This window comes from Oryza glaberrima, chromosome 11, assembly GCF_000147395.1.
Source record: "Oryza glaberrima chromosome 11, OglaRS2, whole genome shotgun sequence".
Classification (NCBI taxonomy): domain Eukaryota; kingdom Viridiplantae; phylum Streptophyta; class Magnoliopsida; order Poales; family Poaceae; genus Oryza; species Oryza glaberrima.
The window spans coordinates 21,073,064-21,091,617 of record NC_068336.1 but is presented as its reverse complement, the minus strand read 5'-3'; the positions used below and the strand labels follow the sequence as shown (position 1 = coordinate 21,091,617).

The window sequence follows — 18,554 nt, the reverse complement described above, 5'->3', positions numbered from 1 at the left end:
TATAACTAATTATATCTCAATATCTTTTATGTTGAATAATCACACATTAGTTGTGGAAGGATAAGGGATCTAATATATAAGTGGATAAGCCTATCACCTTATTGGCTAGATTTTGGAATGGGAAAGACTCTTTACGATCCTATATTTTATATTTTTTACTATTTATATAAGTTGAAAGAACTGAGACTGCTTTAGACATAGAGGTTTTAAATTGCAAGCAAACAGTCAAAGAAAATTTTGATAGTTGTATCATCTAGGACTACAAAATTTCAGCATAAAGTACAACTAGTCTAAAGAGAAACAAAGAAAAGAAATTATACTGAGTAGTAAGTGAATCATTTTTAAGTGATCCAACAGAATAATTTAGAAAGTAAAATAGTTTTTTTTTCATTTTGAAAGAACTCCTGGAAAACCCCATAAAAATGCAAATGCCATAGAGCAAACAGCAGCATGCATGCAAGATCTAATATAGTTTAATGCTGCTAAAAATATCTGATTTTCATGAGTGCGTGTTGGTTGGGCAGATTAGCTGATGATGATGCTGCCTAGATAGATAGCCACACCACCTGTAGCTGTCATGAGGATAACATGACATATGTATGCATGATGAATATGGAGTATGGTTGTTAGGTTGGAGAGATGATCCACCACAATTGACAAATTGGAGCCGTGGTAATTTTACTTGCGTGAGCATATATCTTGTATGGAATGGATATTGTTCCTTCTTGAGCCATAAATTTAAGAGGAAAACCCTGAGGCGTTGGGACGTTGTTGCAAAATGTCTTTCTTCTCTCTTTGATGGTGTTCTTCGGTGAAAACTATGTCCTGATCTCCTAGATGGGTAGCGGCGATGCTCTCAACGTCATATCCTCCCTAGAGGTATCGTTTTGAAATTCCATTTTTCGAGAGATGTCGTGATCCTGTTTTGCTTTTCAGTAGCGAGGATCCAAATGTAGACACGTGATGTGATTGTCCTTTTTCTATTTTCCTAACTATAGTCTTTCAGAGCTATAAATTTGTTATTTTTTTTACTGATCATACATCAATACAAAACTCTGCATTGTCTCGGTTGTTTCAAAAATAAATTTAAGAGGAAAACTGACTAAAAAATAATAAATAAACTTAAGAGGAAACTAATTAACTTGGTTAACACGTCTTCTTAATAACGAGAGCAATGCTAGCGTAACTAAGACTTGAATTACATTTTAGTTAATAAATAAAATCATGCAACCACAATTTCACTGTCATCTAAGCTAAAATTAATTAAGTGTTCTCCTGATCATAATGCTCTCAGATCATGCATGTGCAAGACCTAGAAGAATTAAACGACCTTTGATTTTAGTTTGGCAAATAATGCATGGAATCCAGCGGCTATATACGCTTCCTACAAGAAGAAGTTTTTCAAAAGAAGAAAACACACACCTAAGCTAGAAGAAGATGGTTAGTCATGCAATATTAAATGATCGGGTTGTTAGTTGAAGCAAATATGTACAGTATTAATATGTGCATGCATATGGGGCTGGACGGAAAAACAAGAGGAGCTAGCTGGAGTACTATAGCTAGCAAATCCACATGACCACGAGATTAATTAGTATATATATGCAGAAAAATGTTTGGTCAAATACATTCAGAAGAAGATATAATATCTATGTATGCGTTCCAAAAATAATTAACAGGTTTAAATTAATGTTTATATTAGGCATTTAGGCCATCGATCCGAACGACTTCACTAGAGCTAGATGTTCACGTGCAACTGACCAACCGTACGTTGGATACGCATCTGACGGCTGGTCGTTCCTCGACAACTCGTTGCCTGCGCACGTGGTTAATTTCTTCAACCTAGCTTGTATAGTGATCGATAGCGAATTAGTGATGCTCTTTCCATAACCTCTTCCATGATTTAGATTTTTCTGCTACTATGCGGTACGTATTAGTGATACATATCTCTGGCATAATATAGGAAAAGATGGAACAATCGTTGCAGTATGTGAGCACTGTTCATTATTACAAAGGTTAATTATCTTACTGTAGCTACCATAGCCCTGCATTTTTTTTATAAATGAATCGTCGCAGTACCAATTAATTCATTAAATAGAGTTAAAGTATCGTTAGGGAATGTCTCTCAAACAAACAAACGACGACTCTTGGAGCCTTGACGCTCTGGCTTTTACGGTCAAGTCATGGCTTCTTATCTGATCTTGGCTATTATGATATCTGAGGTTATAGTTCTGAAATTATCATTTTCACTTAATGAATAAATAACCGAACAATATAATATATATAATCTCTCAGAAAAAAATTGAAAGGGCTACTATACTTCTCGTCCGAACAGGATGATATATACGAGGTATCAAGTTTTGATAACCGGTCACTATAATGTTCTTATTCCTGTGAGTATTATATGATACAGGTAAGATATCCGATAATACTTACGAGGTATGATGCAATGCTTTCTAGCTTGGTATCAGACTGTGATACCAATCGGAATCGACGGGTATGTGTTTGGTACCCGTGGCGAGGAGGAATTTGGTACCAGTGGTGAGGAGGAAAGCCGGATGCATATGCATGTTGTTGCCGGTGTGGAGGGAAAAAAAACCAAAGCTTATGCGTCCCGTTGCCAGTGGTAAAGATGAGAAAGACGAAGAGAGAAGGTGATGAGGACGAAATTTGTACCTCCAGCCAAGAGAAAGACCACCGGATCTTGCTCATAGTAGAGAAGCAATGCTGAAATCTAGATAGTCTCTGCCATCATGAGCGTTTTCATGTAGTCTCTGCCATCATGAGCGCCGTCAAACGAATACGCACTACATGAAAACGGACATACCATGTGAGGTCGGGCTCTGCCATCGCCGCCACCGTGAAAGTCATGCGAGATCGGCCGGCTTCGCCACCGTTGCTTACACACCGCCCGTCTCTTCCACGTATGTATCGAGATCTAGAGAAAGTGAGATGAAGGAGATGGGAAAAGCAGTTGCGGATGAGATTAGAGCAAAGGGATAAAAACGTACCTGGGGAGGGGATCCCGTTCTAAATATCTAGGACGGATTCCCGGTAAGTAGCATTCCCCAAAAATGAAAGCACACACACGTATAAACCCCCCAACTGGTCGCACTGATCAAGACGCCCATGTCAACCCTGCAGCGATCCCATGCTGCAGGTGTACGTCGCCGGTCAGTACGTCGGCCGGCGCGCGCGTCGATCGCCGACACCCTTCCTCTCCAGTTTATTCCCACACGTAGAGCACGCGATGAAGGAGGGCACATGTCGCCGCCGCCGCCGTCTTGAATTCATTCGATCGGTTGCAGCGACGGGGTCTCGACCAGATAAGATAGAGCTGGAGACGCGCAGAAGCAGTAGCAGTATATGTCAGTAGTTGTGGACTTGTAGTTGACTGATGGCCGGAGCAGCTAGCAGCGCTATAAATCGATGGAGGAGAAAGATGGGTTCGATCGAAAGGAGTTTGGTACGGCCCTGTGTTTAAACGTTTACGGGTGATCAAAGCAAAATAGTTGGGGTGACAATGAAATGGGCATGAAAATATGTGATAAGGAAATTCGAACGAAATTTGACGCGTGGGGGCTTATGCACGCGGCTTGTTAATGACACGAGAGTAACATGTATAAGTGAAGGTGATGTTAATTACAGCGTCGTTCGTTCCCTCCGTTTTATATTATATGTCACTTTAACTTTTCTAGTTAAATATATTTAACTTTGATAAAATTTATAGCAAAATATAACAATATTTTTAATAGAAAACAAATATAGTATCAAAATATTTTTAATGTTAGATTTAATAAAATTAATTTTGGTGTCAATTAAAAATCTTGCTACATTTTTCTATTAGTATGGTCAACTTTAAGATATTTTGACTTAGAAAAAGTCCAAACATTTTATAATATGAAATGGAGAAAATATTAAATTGTGTTTATTCTATTGCTGCAAATTAAAGGATGCGTACTCATCATTTTTGCGCAATTAAGCCTCCCTTAGTTTAGAAGTGCATACTAGCTAGTTAATTTGTGCTAAAATTTAAAGAGTGTTTAGATTTCAGGCTATACTGATATTTTTAAAATTTTCAAGTCACTTTTCCTTTTGCTCGGATGATGATCTGATGGTTCTCATAACTCTGATCTTTTACTTAATTATTTTCAATAAAGCCCTTTCTTTCTTAGACAAAATGCTAAAAAAATAATTTACAATGTGATTACATGAAATAAACTTACACTTCATAAAAAATTACAAAACTACATGGACAAATATTGAAATTTAGATAACAATAAGGTAAACCCGAATATAGCAGCAAAATTTGCGGTAAAAGATAAGCTAAAATTGCATATTTTGCATATCACTATAATTTTTGGCCTAGCAATGTCCAATTTTATTTCATGCCGAAAATTACTGAGTTAGAGCTTGAGGAAAAGTGTAAATGGTCCAAAATGGAAAAAAAAGTCAGAATAAAAGGATGTCCAAATTAAAAAGGAAAATGTTGGCTAATAAGGAGGTCACACAAACGTAAAAGTTTGGTAAAGAAACGAGATTCAAACTGAAATTCACTCCTCTTTAAATTAAGGTTTTTGATTAACAACCCACTTTATACGGACCGGTCCGGCTGGAAAAGAAGCTTAATTTGTGCCCCTTAATTAGAGTACTTTTGTATATAATATTGCCTTTAATTTGGTCAAACTAAATGCTACGTACGTACATGCCCTTTTGGATCATCTATAACCAAATTAATTAAGGGGAGCAAGCTTCTTCAGATTTGGTTTTGGTTGTTGAATTCGATCAGCTTGAATTGGCCTGCGCCTGATATATATGTCGATCGGCTCAACCACAAATTACAAGTAAACGTAGCACGTCACTCACGTTACGTACGTTCGTCTGGGCCGGTGCAACCGTACAACGGTGCAGGGGTTTACAGTTTCCATCAACGAGAAAAAAAAAACTAATCTCTATGTGTATTTAATTTGCATGTCCCAGCCGGGATCTCTATTCCATTAGTAAACATCATATTTGCATGTCCAACTATAGCTAGCAATTTAATTAATTAATTCAATGTGTGTAAGTACGAAGAGCATGTATGGCGTGTTTAGTATAGACGTATACGCTCATAATACACAAACACTCACCACTATGAGTACCTCCAAAAGATTATGTTGGTACATCCAATTTATTAGGACTTGAACCCCTACGAGCAACCCCATTAAATTTAGGACTTAAACTCAGTTTGAACTGGTTCCACCACAAGAAATTTAAATAGTTGAGATACACTTACTTTGCATGTGTATAGCATGCTTTGTATATGTATACCTGCAATAAAGTTTATGACGCATGCATTAGAATCAGCTCAATGGCACGTGAAAACGAAATATCATTAGCGTATTCACAATTAAGTAGTAACTATTGTAAATTTAAAAATTAGATTTATTTGATCTTTTGAAAACTTCTATATTATTTTTTTCACGAAGCGGATCTCATTAAGAAAGTAAATGAGAAAACAGTCTAGATCACAAACAGGGGTGGATCCAGCGTGGATGCTAGGGAGACACTCGAGCCCCCACATACCCCACTGGATTATCACTGGTAGAAGGAGAGAGGGAAGGTGGAAGAAGAGGGAGAGGAGAAGGAGGAGGGCTGAAGGATCCTGGATTTGTCCCTATCAAAACCTTAAGTCTGAGACATGAGAATTAATTGTCTTTGTCTGCCTTTATATATGCAAAATACTTACATGAATTGAGTAGTTGACACTCCTCTGAAAAATTGACTTACATATTTTATTTTATTTTTTCAGTTTGATGAGATATCTCATGTAAAAATTTGACAAATATAGTATATGTTTTTCCATAATATGTTATAATAAGATTAGGTAAAATAATAAACTTATAAATTGGAGATTACGCAGAGAGGTTCTAGACGACAAGTTAAAAAAGAGAGAGGACGGTAGGGAGTTGTGACAACAATATTGATGATGGAGAAAACGACTGAAATGTGTCATATCTAAGGTCGTCTATTGCAAGCTATATCACACACCCTCGGTCTATCCACATCTAATTAAGCTATACACCCTATTCTCCGTCAAACCTAGCTAGCCCCTTCATTTCCTCCTCCTGTTGCTGATGCTAAGTTGCTAACCCACTCTCTAACCAATCGAAAAACTTTTTGGCCGGCTTTTCCAAAATTACAAATCTTACAGTAAGAAATGTTCGACTGCTCAGCTATAAATAGAACACACTATGCGTGTCGACTACACTACAGTAAAAAAAGTGCAGCCACACATACCCATAATCTACTCCCTCCATGTTCAACTACTTATGACTTTATTCTATTTATCTTTAAACTTTGATCATTCATCTTGTATTATTTTTTTAAAAAAATACAAATACTTAAAGGTAAAGTGTGTTCTATCTTAATAGGTCCATAAAACTTTCATTAAAATTTTATCTACCCATTTCATTAAAATTTATTAATGGTTAAAGTTAAAATGAATCAGTCAAAAAGTACTGACAGTTGTTTGAACACAAGAGGACATCCATGTCCAGCATGGAAACGTACGTGGCTGTGACCATAATCAAACCCCGATTGGAAAAAGAATGTCATCTCGTTATTTGTAAATCACTTAAATAGTAATGACTATATTTTTAAAAAAATCAACAAGATTGATTAATATATGACAGGTCACTCTATAAAAATATACAAGTTAAAATTTAATACATATTGTAAAAAAAATGATTAAGTAGTTGTGATTTTTTAACTTATAGAAAGTTATATTCTAACCTGTATGTGTATAAATTGATACTTCATCCGTTTAAGGTTATAAGACATTTTAACTTTGGTCAAAGTCAAACCGTTCCAAGTTTGACTAAGCTTATAGGAAAATATAATACTATTTATAATATTAAAATAGTTTCATCAAATCAATAATTGAATATATTTTCATAATAAATTTGTCTTGGGTTAAAAATGTTACTATTTTTTTCTATAAACTTGGTCAAACTTAAAACAGTTTGACTTTGACTAAAGCCAAAACATCGTATAATCTGAAATGGAGGGAGCACATCACATGTTAATATATTTTCTAAAATTGTACTCCCTCCGTCCCTTAAAAAACCAACCTATTACTAGATGTGACACATCCTAGTACTACGAATCTAGACATACCTCTATCTAGATTCATTGTACTAGAATATATCACATCGTCCTAGATTCTTTTTTGCAGGACGGAGGGAGTATATCACTGTTTAAGTACTTCCTCCGTTTCACAATGTAATTCATTCTAGCATTTCTCACATTTATATTTATGCGATTTATTAGCATCAATATAAATATGAGAAATGCTAAAATGACTTACATTCTAAAACGGATTGAGTAACTTGCAAAGGATGAAGAAACGTCCTCACATGTTTAGAATCCACTCTTAACCCGACCGAGCCAGACCCAAAACCCGCGCCACGTACGCGCGAGCCCTTCTCCCCCTTTTCCCGGCGCCTTCGGCCTCCTCCCTCCACTGCACTGCACACATTAATGGTAGCTCCCGGTGGTTGCACCCACCCCCCACCTCCACCTCCACCACCACCACCGCCGCTATATATCCCCCTCCCCCTCTCCCCGCCATCTCCGACCACCCACCACCACCGCCCTCCGCCGCGTTCCATCTCCTCTCCCCTATCCACCATGAGCGCCACCGCCACCCAAGAAACCGCTCCCGCCGCCGACGCCGCCGGAGCCGGCCCGTACCGGCCGGGGAAGATGAAGCTGCTCTACCACCACGCCATCTCCAACGCGCCGTACCTCGTGCTGGCCGCGGCCGCCGCGGCCGTCGCGCTGCGGGCGTCGCGGCTGGCCCGGACCCGCGCCGACGACCTCGCCGCGGCGCGGGAGCTGCTGGCGTCGAACCTCCCGCTCGCCGTGGCTCTCCTCGCGGCGGCGGTCGTGCTCGCCACAGCCTACCTGATGCGGCGGCCGAGGCCGGTGTACCTGCTCGACTTCGCGTGCTACAAGCCCGGCCCCGAGCACGTGGTGACGAGGGAGACGTTCATGGCGCAGTCGGCGGCGGCCGGCGCGTTCACCGGCGACAGCCTGGCGTTCCAGCGGAAGATCCTGGAGCGGTCGGGGCTCGGGCAGGGGACCTACTTCCCGGCGGCGGTGCTCAACTCGCCGCCGAACCCGTGCATGGCGGAGGCGCGGCGGGAGGCGGAGCAGGTGATGTTCGGCGCCATCGACGCCGTGCTGGCAAAGACCGGCGTCCGGGCCAGGGACATCGGCGTCGTCGTCGTCAACTGCAGCCTCTTCAACCCGACGCCGTCGCTGTCCGCCATGATCGTCAACCACTACAAGCTCCGCGGGAACGTCGCCACCTACAACCTCGGCGGCATGGGCTGCAGCGCCGGCCTCATCTCCATTGACCTCGCCAAGCAGCTGCTCCAGGTTTAATTAATTACTACTCCTACCTCCTAATTACTCCATTAAGCTACTAACTACCAACAGAAAAAACATCTTTATTTCTCCATTAAGCAATTAATTCATGATGTTTACTTATTTCTTGTAGTCTAGCTAATTAAACCGATATTAAATCTAGCTTAACACACTACTGTTAAGCAATCAACATTTTTTGGGTAAACTGTAGATGGTCAGTCAATTCTGAAATTTCTTTTGATTATACACATATAATTTTGGGACTTGACCAAATTAATTGTAAGCTAGTACAAAATATATACATAAACCAAAGAATTAACTAACACTGCACAATCAACCTCGCAAGTAGTTATTCCTATCTCTGACGATATAATAACCAAGTTAATCTCAAATAGTCATCCCTAGATTGGTTCCAAAGGTATGATACATCAACCATATTAAGAACCAATTAATAATCAATCAATTAACCTTTGTATAAAACTACATAATATTTCCAATCTTGTTAATCACCTGCTTAATTAGTTGCAACCCATAGACAAAATTAAAAAAAAAATCACTGATCAGTGATCAGCATCTCTCCAGCTTGCTTGGGGATTAATTGCTGGGTCACTACTACTACCAAAAATGGTCCAGCCAGCAGCAATAATAACTGTACAAATTGCTAGAAAGACACAGGTGACGTGTCCGACCACCTCTGCTAGCTCCTCGCCGCCGTTAATGGCCGGCGACCACACCGAGAATCATCAATGCGCGGAGGAGACCGCCACCTGCGTGCACAGCACAGCGTGTGGTTGGTCCGATCAACTTGTGCCCTAGCTAGCTCGCCATTGATGACGACAGCTAGATCGCCCAAAGAGAGACCCACTGCACTAAACTCAAAAAGTTCTTCGATTCGTGGTTGAGAATTGCCCTCCGTGAGGATGCACCGTTTAGGATATGTTTGAGTGAATAATAAAAAAAAAGTTTGAGAAGACACATAAACCGAGATAAGTCATTAGCGCTAATAATGTATTGAATATTAATTATTTTAAATTATAAAAAATAAATTGATATGATTTTTAAAACTATTTTACTATATTTTTTTTACAAAAATATAGTATCGTTTAGGAGTTCGGAAAACATTCATGTAAAAAACAAGAGATGTTTTCTCTCGATTCACTGCTAACGAACACAGCCTTTTGGAACAGATTATTAACTGAATTATTTTAGTGAATCATGTACACAATGATAAATATAATTTTAAAAAAAAATAAACTTAACAAAATAGTTTTAAAAAGTGAAAAGAAGATTTTTTTTAACAACATTTAGGACATGAAACTAATAATTTGAGCGTGTTTTTGCAGGTTCACCGGAACTCGTACGCGTTGGTGGTGAGCATGGAGAACATCACGCTCAACTGGTACTGGGGCAACAACCGCTCCATGCTCGTCTCCAACTGCCTCTTCCGGATGGGCGGCGCCGCCATCCTCCTCAGCAACCGCGGCGGCGACCGCCGCCGCGCCAAGTACCAGCTGCTGCACACGGTGCGCACCCACAGCGGCGCCGCCGACCGCGCCTACCGCTGCGTGTTCCAGGAGGAGGACGACGCCGCCGGCGTCGGCGTCGCGCTCTCCAAGGACCTCATGGCCGTCGCCGGCGAGGCCCTCCGCACCAACATCACCACCCTGGGGCCCCTCGTCCTCCCCATGTCCGAGCAGATCCTGTTCCTGGCGTCGCTCGTGGCGCGCCGCGTGTTCGGCCTCGCCGGCGTGAGGCCCTACATCCCGGACTTCAAGATGGCGTTCGACCACTTCTGCATCCACGCCGGCGGCCGCGCCGTACTCGACACCATCGAGAAGAACCTCGGCCTCGGCGCCTGGCACATGGAGCCGTCGCGGATGACGCTCTACCGGTGGGGGAACACGTCGAGCAGCTCGCTCTGGTACGAGCTCGCGTACGCCGAGGCCAAGGGGCGCGTCCGCCGCGGCCAGACGGCGTGGCAGATCGCGTTCGGCTCCGGGTTCAAGTGCAACAGCGCCGTGTGGAGGGCGCTCCGCACCGTCGAGCCCGGCGCCGACGAGCGCAACCCGTGGGCGGGGGAGATCCACAACTTCCCCGTCGAGGTGCCCAAGGTGGAGGCCGTCGCCACCGCCACCGCCGACGCCGCGTCGTCGTGAGGTCGCCGCCGACGAGGAAGATGGTGGTTCTTGCAGGCTCGGTTGTTTGACTTATTTTTCTTAGTTTCTTTCTTGTTTTTTTCTTATTTTCTTTTCTCTTTTTTCTTTTGGGGTTTTGAAGTATATACCATCAAATTCGAATTAATGTACGCTGTAACGTCAGGCAATCTGTAAACATTATTTAAATTTGATGATGGTTTAAACTAAGGTGACTTGGTTTGGAACCTGATGTTTGGATTCATCGTAGCTGAGAGTCTGAGATAGATGATGTGGGCTGGAAAAAGAATGAAATCAATCCTTCCAAATTGTATAAACTTATGTGTAACTGATATAGCATGGGATGGGCCTAATGGGCCACGTTTTATATCCCCATGTGATATGTTTGGGCTAAATTTTGGTGGACTTTCTTTTGGGCTTGTGAATCATATTAACTTGGGCCGGATAATCCCCATCATTTCTCTTTGTTCTCTAAACCTACTAAATTTGCCGTTAATTTGCTAGTAATCAACGTGTACTTTGGTGTAGGCATAACTGGTGTAGGTGTACTAAGCTCCAAAGTTCAAACACAGTACACTTCCATTGCAACTCGAAGTGAATTCAAACCGTGCCCGAAAAATATAAAGATTATAGGCAGCTTGCGAAAGCAGAGATTACATATAATCATCTAAAGTATTTTGTAAAATTATTTTAAACTAAAAAAATGTATTTTGTTGGAGGGGGTCAGGCCAATGCCAATCTCCCCTTGTATGTGCCACTGTGTGAAAGTATGCTCTCCTATATGTCCTTTGCTGAAAAATCAGTTTGGCAATCAGTTTCTTGACTTCTTGATTGGCCAATTAATCTACGGCGCATTGCACTGCTTAATTGTTTGGTGAGAAGAGACAAATTGACAACTAACAAATGTGCTATTGATCATATTATGAGGTGTACTTTTATGTAATGTCAGTTACATGTACTGCTAATTTTTCCACTTTTTTTAGCACACGTTTGTCAATGATTATACTGGACCTCACTTGATTGGGTAGCCGGGACGTCAAGATCAGCCAGCCTGCCTAACTCCAAGCCTCAGATCGATCGAGCCATTTCTTTTTGTCTTCACTTGAGGAGCTGCATAAGCAAAAGGCACACATCACCAACGTTGCATTGCGAAAGCGCCACAGTTCATGAATCATGACAAGTCCAAGGAGAAAGAGAAGAAAAAAGTAATTTGCAGGATTATTTTTTTTGTAAAATGATCCCTGTAGGAGTTTTTTTTTTTGGACGGTACCCGATTTGTTTTTCTCTTTAAGCTAAGGCAGAAAAGGGAAAGAAAAATGTAGACGGAGAAAATGTACTCTCTCAGTCCCACATGAGTCTGGAGAAAAAAATTCATACTCCTCTTAAAATATAACAATATAATATTGGATTAGATACAATATATACCACAAATTTGATAGAAGAATGTTCGGTTTCATATTACTAGTCTATCCAGATTTGGAAAAATTTGATAATTTGGCACTTTTTTCGTTATCCAATTACTTTAATTGACATTTGTGAGGATGATATATGGGACCATCTGAGTGAATGAAAGTGGGCCAGGATGTCAAATAATCGAAACCCATTGAAAAGAGTGTTAAATTATCAAATCTCTCCGAGATTTGTAGTATTAGACTGTGTCTAATTCAATACCATGTTGGTATATTTTGACACGTAATTAAGACAATATGATCAATTGATTCCAAGTGATGGTAAAAGAAGCAACATGTTAGGTGGAGTACTTCACAAGAAAAGTACAGGAGTTTGGATGAAGTCACTTGAAAGTACTCTCTCCGTTTCGAAATGCTTGACACCGTTGACTTTTTAGCACATGTTTGACCGTTCGTCTTATTCAAAAACTTTTGTGAAATATGTAAAATTATATGTCTGTATAAAAATATATTTAACAATGAATCAAATGATAGGAAAAGAATTAATAATTACTTAATTTTTTTAATAAGATGAATGGTCAAACATGTTTAAAAAAGTCAACGGTGTCAAACATTTCGAAACAGAGGTAGTAGTTTTTATAGGAATAGTAAATATATATCATAAACGTCAAAGAATCTGTAAGTTTCTCGTCCCATAAAATTCATATTTTTTTAGCTTTGTTTGAAATGCAAGAGTTGTTCCCTCAATATTTCCTAGGAATTGAGCTGATTCTCTAAAAATCATATGAAATAATTTATTTGTTAGCAAAAACCATTTATGAAGTAAACCATGGGAATTTGGTACTCCTTTTATCCTACAATATAAGGCACGGTCAAATTTGGTACGATTTTCAAAAATAATCTTTGGCTTGTAGCCTTGTACTATAACTTTGTAAATTTAAATGTCAATTCAATGAAATTATTTTCATCAAATAAAATTCAATTTATATTATAATAATGATTAAATAAAAATTTTAAAAATTAAATCTTAAAATACGTGCATATCTATGTTATGGGGAATTGAGGATTGAGGTAGTACATAAGTTTTTGGATCTTAGCTAGGAAAGAATTTGAAAGCTGTATCCTGGCTAAGAAACGTACTAAAGTCAAACAAATCTCAGATTCTCAGGGACCAGTAAGTGAATCCCAAACCATCGAGGGTCAAAAATGCAAAATGAACGAACTCTTCCTCTGTTCTTCTCGAATGCAAGTCTAACCTCTATATAAAGAGGAAGAACAAAAGCAAAGGAGATCCTGTGGGGGTGTGCAAGAATCTACCTCCCCTCCCCAAATCTCGCTCCCACGCCTCATCGCCGCGACTTGTGACAGGTAATGCCCCGATCCCCGCGGAAAAAAGAAGTTCTTTTTATTGGTTAGTATTAATTCATCCCTTGTGTTCATGGTCCAAGAATTTGATTGAACGGATTGGTAATGGTTCTTTCTTGTTTATTAATCCGCCGGATTTCTGCTGTTCTTGGCTTGTTCGATTTTGGCCTGGCCATTTTGGATCGGTGGCTTTAGGATTTTTCTTTTTTTTTTTCGGCCAAAGACTCCAGATTTGTTTTGGGGAAGAGAAGAGGATTAGATAGGCTTGGACGCTTGGTTGGTTGGTGGGGAGTGAAGCAAGTAGTATTAGCCAAGCTGGAGATAGCTGCTGTAAATTTCTATCTTTTAATCTGTGATTTTGTGGATTAAACTTGCCCAAGGATCCATTTCTACCGTCTACTGCGTTCCATATCATGTTGCTCCCCCCAAAAGGGACCTACTTGCTTTGGTGTTGGATTGGAGCAGGGGGATCACATTTCTTACTATCTTTTCCTGAAATTGAGGAGACCGCACATGGCATTCCGTAACTTCGTATTCGATGAATTATTGTGTGTGTGGGATTGCTGCCAGATGCAGTTTGTACAATTTAGTATGAGCTAAGTTAGGGGTTTAGCTTTAATAGTCGCATGTCCTTTAAGGGTTGCAAGGCAGCACTTGGTTTTGACTACAAAGTTTGGCTGATTCATGTGTTATTGATTGAATATAGATGGTCAAAACATATCCTTGTTGTGGTTTTTCATATCAAATTCTGTGATTTTAGTAGTGGTCGTCTTTGACTGTGTCTAGAAACATGTTTGGCAATCAGAACTTTTGTTTGGTAGCCGAAGTAGATTGGTTGTTTGCTATAGAAGTTTATAATCTCAGCAAGGACAATGTATACCTCTTGAACGGTTCGTCGTCTTAAAGCTTGATGAATATGTGTTGCTGCAGAATGGCGCTCAATGAGGAGTACACATACGCGGAGCTGGAGAAGGAGCCTTACTGGCCATTTGAGAAGCTGCGGATCTCGATTACAGGAGCTGGCGGGTTCATCGCGTCCCACATTGCGAGGCGCCTCAAGAGCGAGGGGCACTACATCATTGCTTCTGACTGGAAGAAAAATGAGCACATGACTGAAGAAATGTTCTGCCATGAGTTCCATCTTGTTGACTTGAGGGTGATGGACAACTGCCTCAAGGTGACCACCGGGGTTGATCATGTTTTCAACCTTGCCGCTGATATGGGAGGGATGGGATTCATTCAATCCAATCACTCTGTTATCATGTACAACAATACCATGATCAGCTTTAACATGCTTGAGGCCGCTAGGATTAATGGTGTGAAAAGGTAACTTTTGAACTGGTGCTGGCTCTGTAAATCCCATGTTTTATTTTTCATCAATTGAAGCTATAGGATGCTAAGATCTGTTAAGGTATATAAAGCCTTTCTACAGAAAAACATAGAAATGGAAATCACCACATAGTATTTGGCGGGAATCATCTACCTATTTGATTTGATATGCTAATACGATGTATTAATTTGTGTTTGGCTGAAGCTGCAACTTTGGGAAGTGAATGCCACATGTTAGTTATCATTAATTTAAAAGTGTTAGAATTGGAATGTGTGCCGCGTAGAGAATCTATGCGTACTGAGCTTGGATTGACCTGGCCTGTATTGGAAAGTTTCAATCAGGGGCTTCCTGCTAAACGATAAGTTTGATGACGTTAAGAGAAAGTGTGGACAAGTATTACTATTTCTATGCAGTGCGGTTGCATATAGCAGATTAATGTATATCAACATAACGGGCATGGATTGACCTCAATGAGGAAAGCATAAATTAGTAGAGTTCTACTTGGTGGTTGGTGCTGATTGATGATTTTTGGTGTGCCTTCATTTATTAGTGGATGTCCCTTATGGGGGATAGGCAGATAGGGGGTTTCTATGAAAACTTTTCACCTATAGGAGCTTTATGAACTGTTGGGGATCAAGGAAGATATTAGAATCTTTCAAATATTATCTAAAACTTGCATTTCTCTCCTGGTTAACAAAACTGCACTTCAAACATAGTATTCACTGGTTGTAGTTTCCAAAACAAACTACTTTTGCAGAGAATTGTGTTCAACTCTTTGATAGAAAAAAAACGAGTTTGTTGAGTTGACTGTATTCTTTTCTTTTTTCAGTCTATACATTGTTATAATTTCATTGTTATGCTTCCTGGCTTTCATAGATTGGCATGATTTGGGAAGCAAATGAAAGGAATGGATCATACGTAGAACCCTAGAATTCCTCAAAACAGAGCATTTACTTTAACAATCTTGTCATGTTATCATAACTCAGAAGAATCATCATTTTGGTTATTTTTTTTCCTTGTAGGTTCTTTTATGCTTCAAGTGCTTGTATCTACCCTGAATTTAAGCAGCTGGACACTGTAGTTAGCTTGAAGGAGTCAGATGCTTGGCCTGCAGAGGTTTCTAAACTTTCCCACTGATATATGTTCTGTTGCAAATTGACATGTTAACTATTATTTTAAAACAGCACTGATTTCAGTAACTACCTTTTAGCCTCAAGATGCCTATGGCTTGGAAAAACTTGCTACCGAGGAACTGTGCAAGCATTACACAAAGGATTTTGGCATTGAATGTAGGGTTGGTCGCTTTCATAATATCTATGGTCCCTTTGGAACATGGAAGGGTAAGCTACATATCTGGTACCTAGTAAAACTTGGGTATTGTTACTGTAGAAGTTCTAATAATTTATTGGCTCTACAGGTGGAAGGGAGAAGGCACCTGCTGCTTTCTGCAGAAAAGCTCTAACCTCCACCGACCGTTTTGAGATGTGGGGAGATGGTCTTCAGACTAGATCCTTCACGTTTATTGATGAATGTGTGGAGGGTGTCCTCAGGTAAACATTTCAATCTTATTTCTTCTATGCACAATCCAGTTATTCAGCATTTCCATATCTTAGTTTAATATCAAGCACATTTTTGCATAGATCTGTTTTTACTACTTTGATCATGTCATGTTCAGATTATAATTGAAGGTTTACATGTATATTAATTCCAAGAGAAGTATCAGTTGATTGTTAAACTTCTCGAAGTTTTCTAAATGTTATGGATATACTTATTTGATGAGCATTTTAGATTTTGAGAAACGCTTCCTTCTTTGCGTAGTTTTATTAATTACCAGTTGTCCAACAGGCAATTTATTGGATGAGAAACAGAATCTGTTGGTCCCTGTAGCTTGTGCATAGGACCAGTAGACTGGGAGCACATTGATTTGTTCGTCAATAATTTTAACCGTTTTGTTCTTGAGGCCCTGTTTACATGGGACTAAAACTTTTAAGTCCCTATCACATCGGATGTTTGAATATTAATTATAAATATTAAACGTAGACTATTAATAAAACCCATCCATAATCTTGGACTAATTCGCGAGACGAATCTATTGAGCCTAACTAATCCATGATTAGCCTATGTGATGCTACAGTAAACATTCTCTAATTATGGATTAATTAGGCTTAAAAAATTTGTCTCGTGAATTAGCTTTCATTTATGTAATTAGTTTTGTAAGTAGTCTATATTTAATACTCTAAATTAGTGTCTAAAGACAGGGACTAAAGTTAAGTCCCTGGATCTAAACACCACCTGAGCCTTGAATAATTATCCTTTTCACCCTCTGTCTGCTTGAAGGAACATACCATGTGATATAAAGAGACATACCAATTTGTCTACAGTTTTTTTTTTATTTGGGGTGGTCGACTAAGTCATTACTTTGCCAAATGCATTCAGGTTGACAAAGTCCGATTTCCGTGAGCCTGTAAACATTGGAAGCGACGAAATGGTCAGCATGAACGAGATGGCTGAGATAGTCCTCAGCTTTGACAACAAGCAGCTGCCCATCCACCACATCCCCGGCCCAGAGGGAGTCCGCGGTCGCAACTCCGACAACACGCTCATCAAAGAGAAGCTTGGATGGGCTCCAACCATGAGGCTGAAGGTACTACCACCCCTGATTTTCAGGCAACCATCTGTCTATCAGTTCATCGCCCCGAATTCATGCATTCTGATCATTCATCGGAAACTTGATTCTTGCGGCGCAGGATGGTCTGAGGATCACCTACTTCTGGATCAAGGAGCAGCTCGAGAAGGAGAAGGCCGAGGGCGTCGACTTGTCGGCCTACGGGTCGTCCAAGGTTGTGCAGACTCAGGCGCCGGTGCAGCTTGGCTCCCTCCGTGCTGCTGATGGGAAGGAGTGAGCTCTCACCCTGGGCAGGAAACAGGCATCATCATGATATAATGCTACTGGTTTCAGAATTTTTCAGATGCCATATGATGGTTGCCAGCCACCACCATCTATACAATTTCTTGATTCTGTTTTGGACCTCACTTCCTGAAAGATCAAAGTTTACTAGTCTGCAATTTTCACTTCTTTGTGTTGTAAACGAGGGTAAACCGCTTTTATATATATACAAGAGGGTGATAATGGTATAGCATTACAGGGGGGAAAAACTTCACAAGAACAATGGAATTAAGAATGAATTCAAGATATATGTGGCCTGAGCTGTGTTAAGCATTCTTAGGCTGTGTTTAGTTGGTGGAAAAAGTGGGAAGTTTGAAGAAAGTTGGTAGTTTGAAAAAAAAGTTGGAAGTTTATGTGTGTAGGAAAGTTTTTGATGTGATGGAAAGTTGGAAGTTTGAAGTTGGTGGAGGGGAACTAAACACGGCCTTAGGATATGTTCTCCCCCCTCATTTTCCAAATCATTTTCCTTGTTTTCCGCACGCGACTACGTGAGCTTCCTAAACTGCTAAATGATGCGTTTTTACAAAATATTTTCTATAAGAAAGTTGTTTTAAAAAATATATTAATTTATTTTCAAGTATATTTAGCTAATACTTAATTAATTATACATTAATAAACCATCACGTTTTTCGTGCGGGGAGGTGGAGTTCCTCCCGAACGTAGCCTTATTTTACACCATTTTCTGAGCCGTCCAATTTACATCCAATGGCACTACTGCTACTGGTTAAGTTGCAGTCACTATTGTGACTGCAGCTGATCCAAATCCATGTAGCGTCTACATGAACTATTATGGAAACATGTATCCCGCCATGTCATCCACTCACCTAACCTTTTACTTGCATGTGTTACCCTAAAACATGGATGGGATCATTCAAGGTGCGCTCGTTTCAGCTTATAGGATTAGATTCTCCTCGTTTTCTGTTAGCACGTTTTTCAAACTG

General features: G+C 40.1%; 2 protein-coding genes across 2 annotated transcripts; both read left to right on the top strand.

Annotated features, from left to right (window-relative positions):
* The first annotated feature begins 7,598 nt into the window (after positions 1 to 7,598).
* Positions 7,599 to 10,957, top strand: LOC127755531 (3-ketoacyl-CoA synthase 20-like). The gene is made up of 2 exons (XM_052281208.1): positions 7,599 to 8,421; positions 9,753 to 10,957. Exons 1-2 carry the CDS (start codon positions 7,669 to 7,671, stop codon positions 10,563 to 10,565), a joined length of 1,566 nt encoding a protein of 521 aa, XP_052137168.1. The 5' UTR covers positions 7,599 to 7,668; the 3' UTR covers positions 10,566 to 10,957.
* A 2,225-nt stretch (positions 10,958 to 13,182) lies between these two features.
* On the top strand, positions 13,183 to 17,861 carry LOC127755036 (GDP-mannose 3,5-epimerase 2). Its single transcript, XM_052280668.1, has 7 exons — positions 13,183 to 13,339; positions 14,267 to 14,662; positions 15,689 to 15,782; positions 15,877 to 16,006; positions 16,084 to 16,216; positions 17,103 to 17,310; positions 17,414 to 17,861. Exons 2-7 carry the CDS (start codon positions 14,268 to 14,270, stop codon positions 17,567 to 17,569), a joined length of 1,116 nt encoding a protein of 371 aa, XP_052136628.1. The 5' UTR covers positions 13,183 to 13,339; position 14,267; the 3' UTR covers positions 17,570 to 17,861.
* The last annotated feature ends 693 nt before the right edge of the window (positions 17,862 to 18,554 follow it).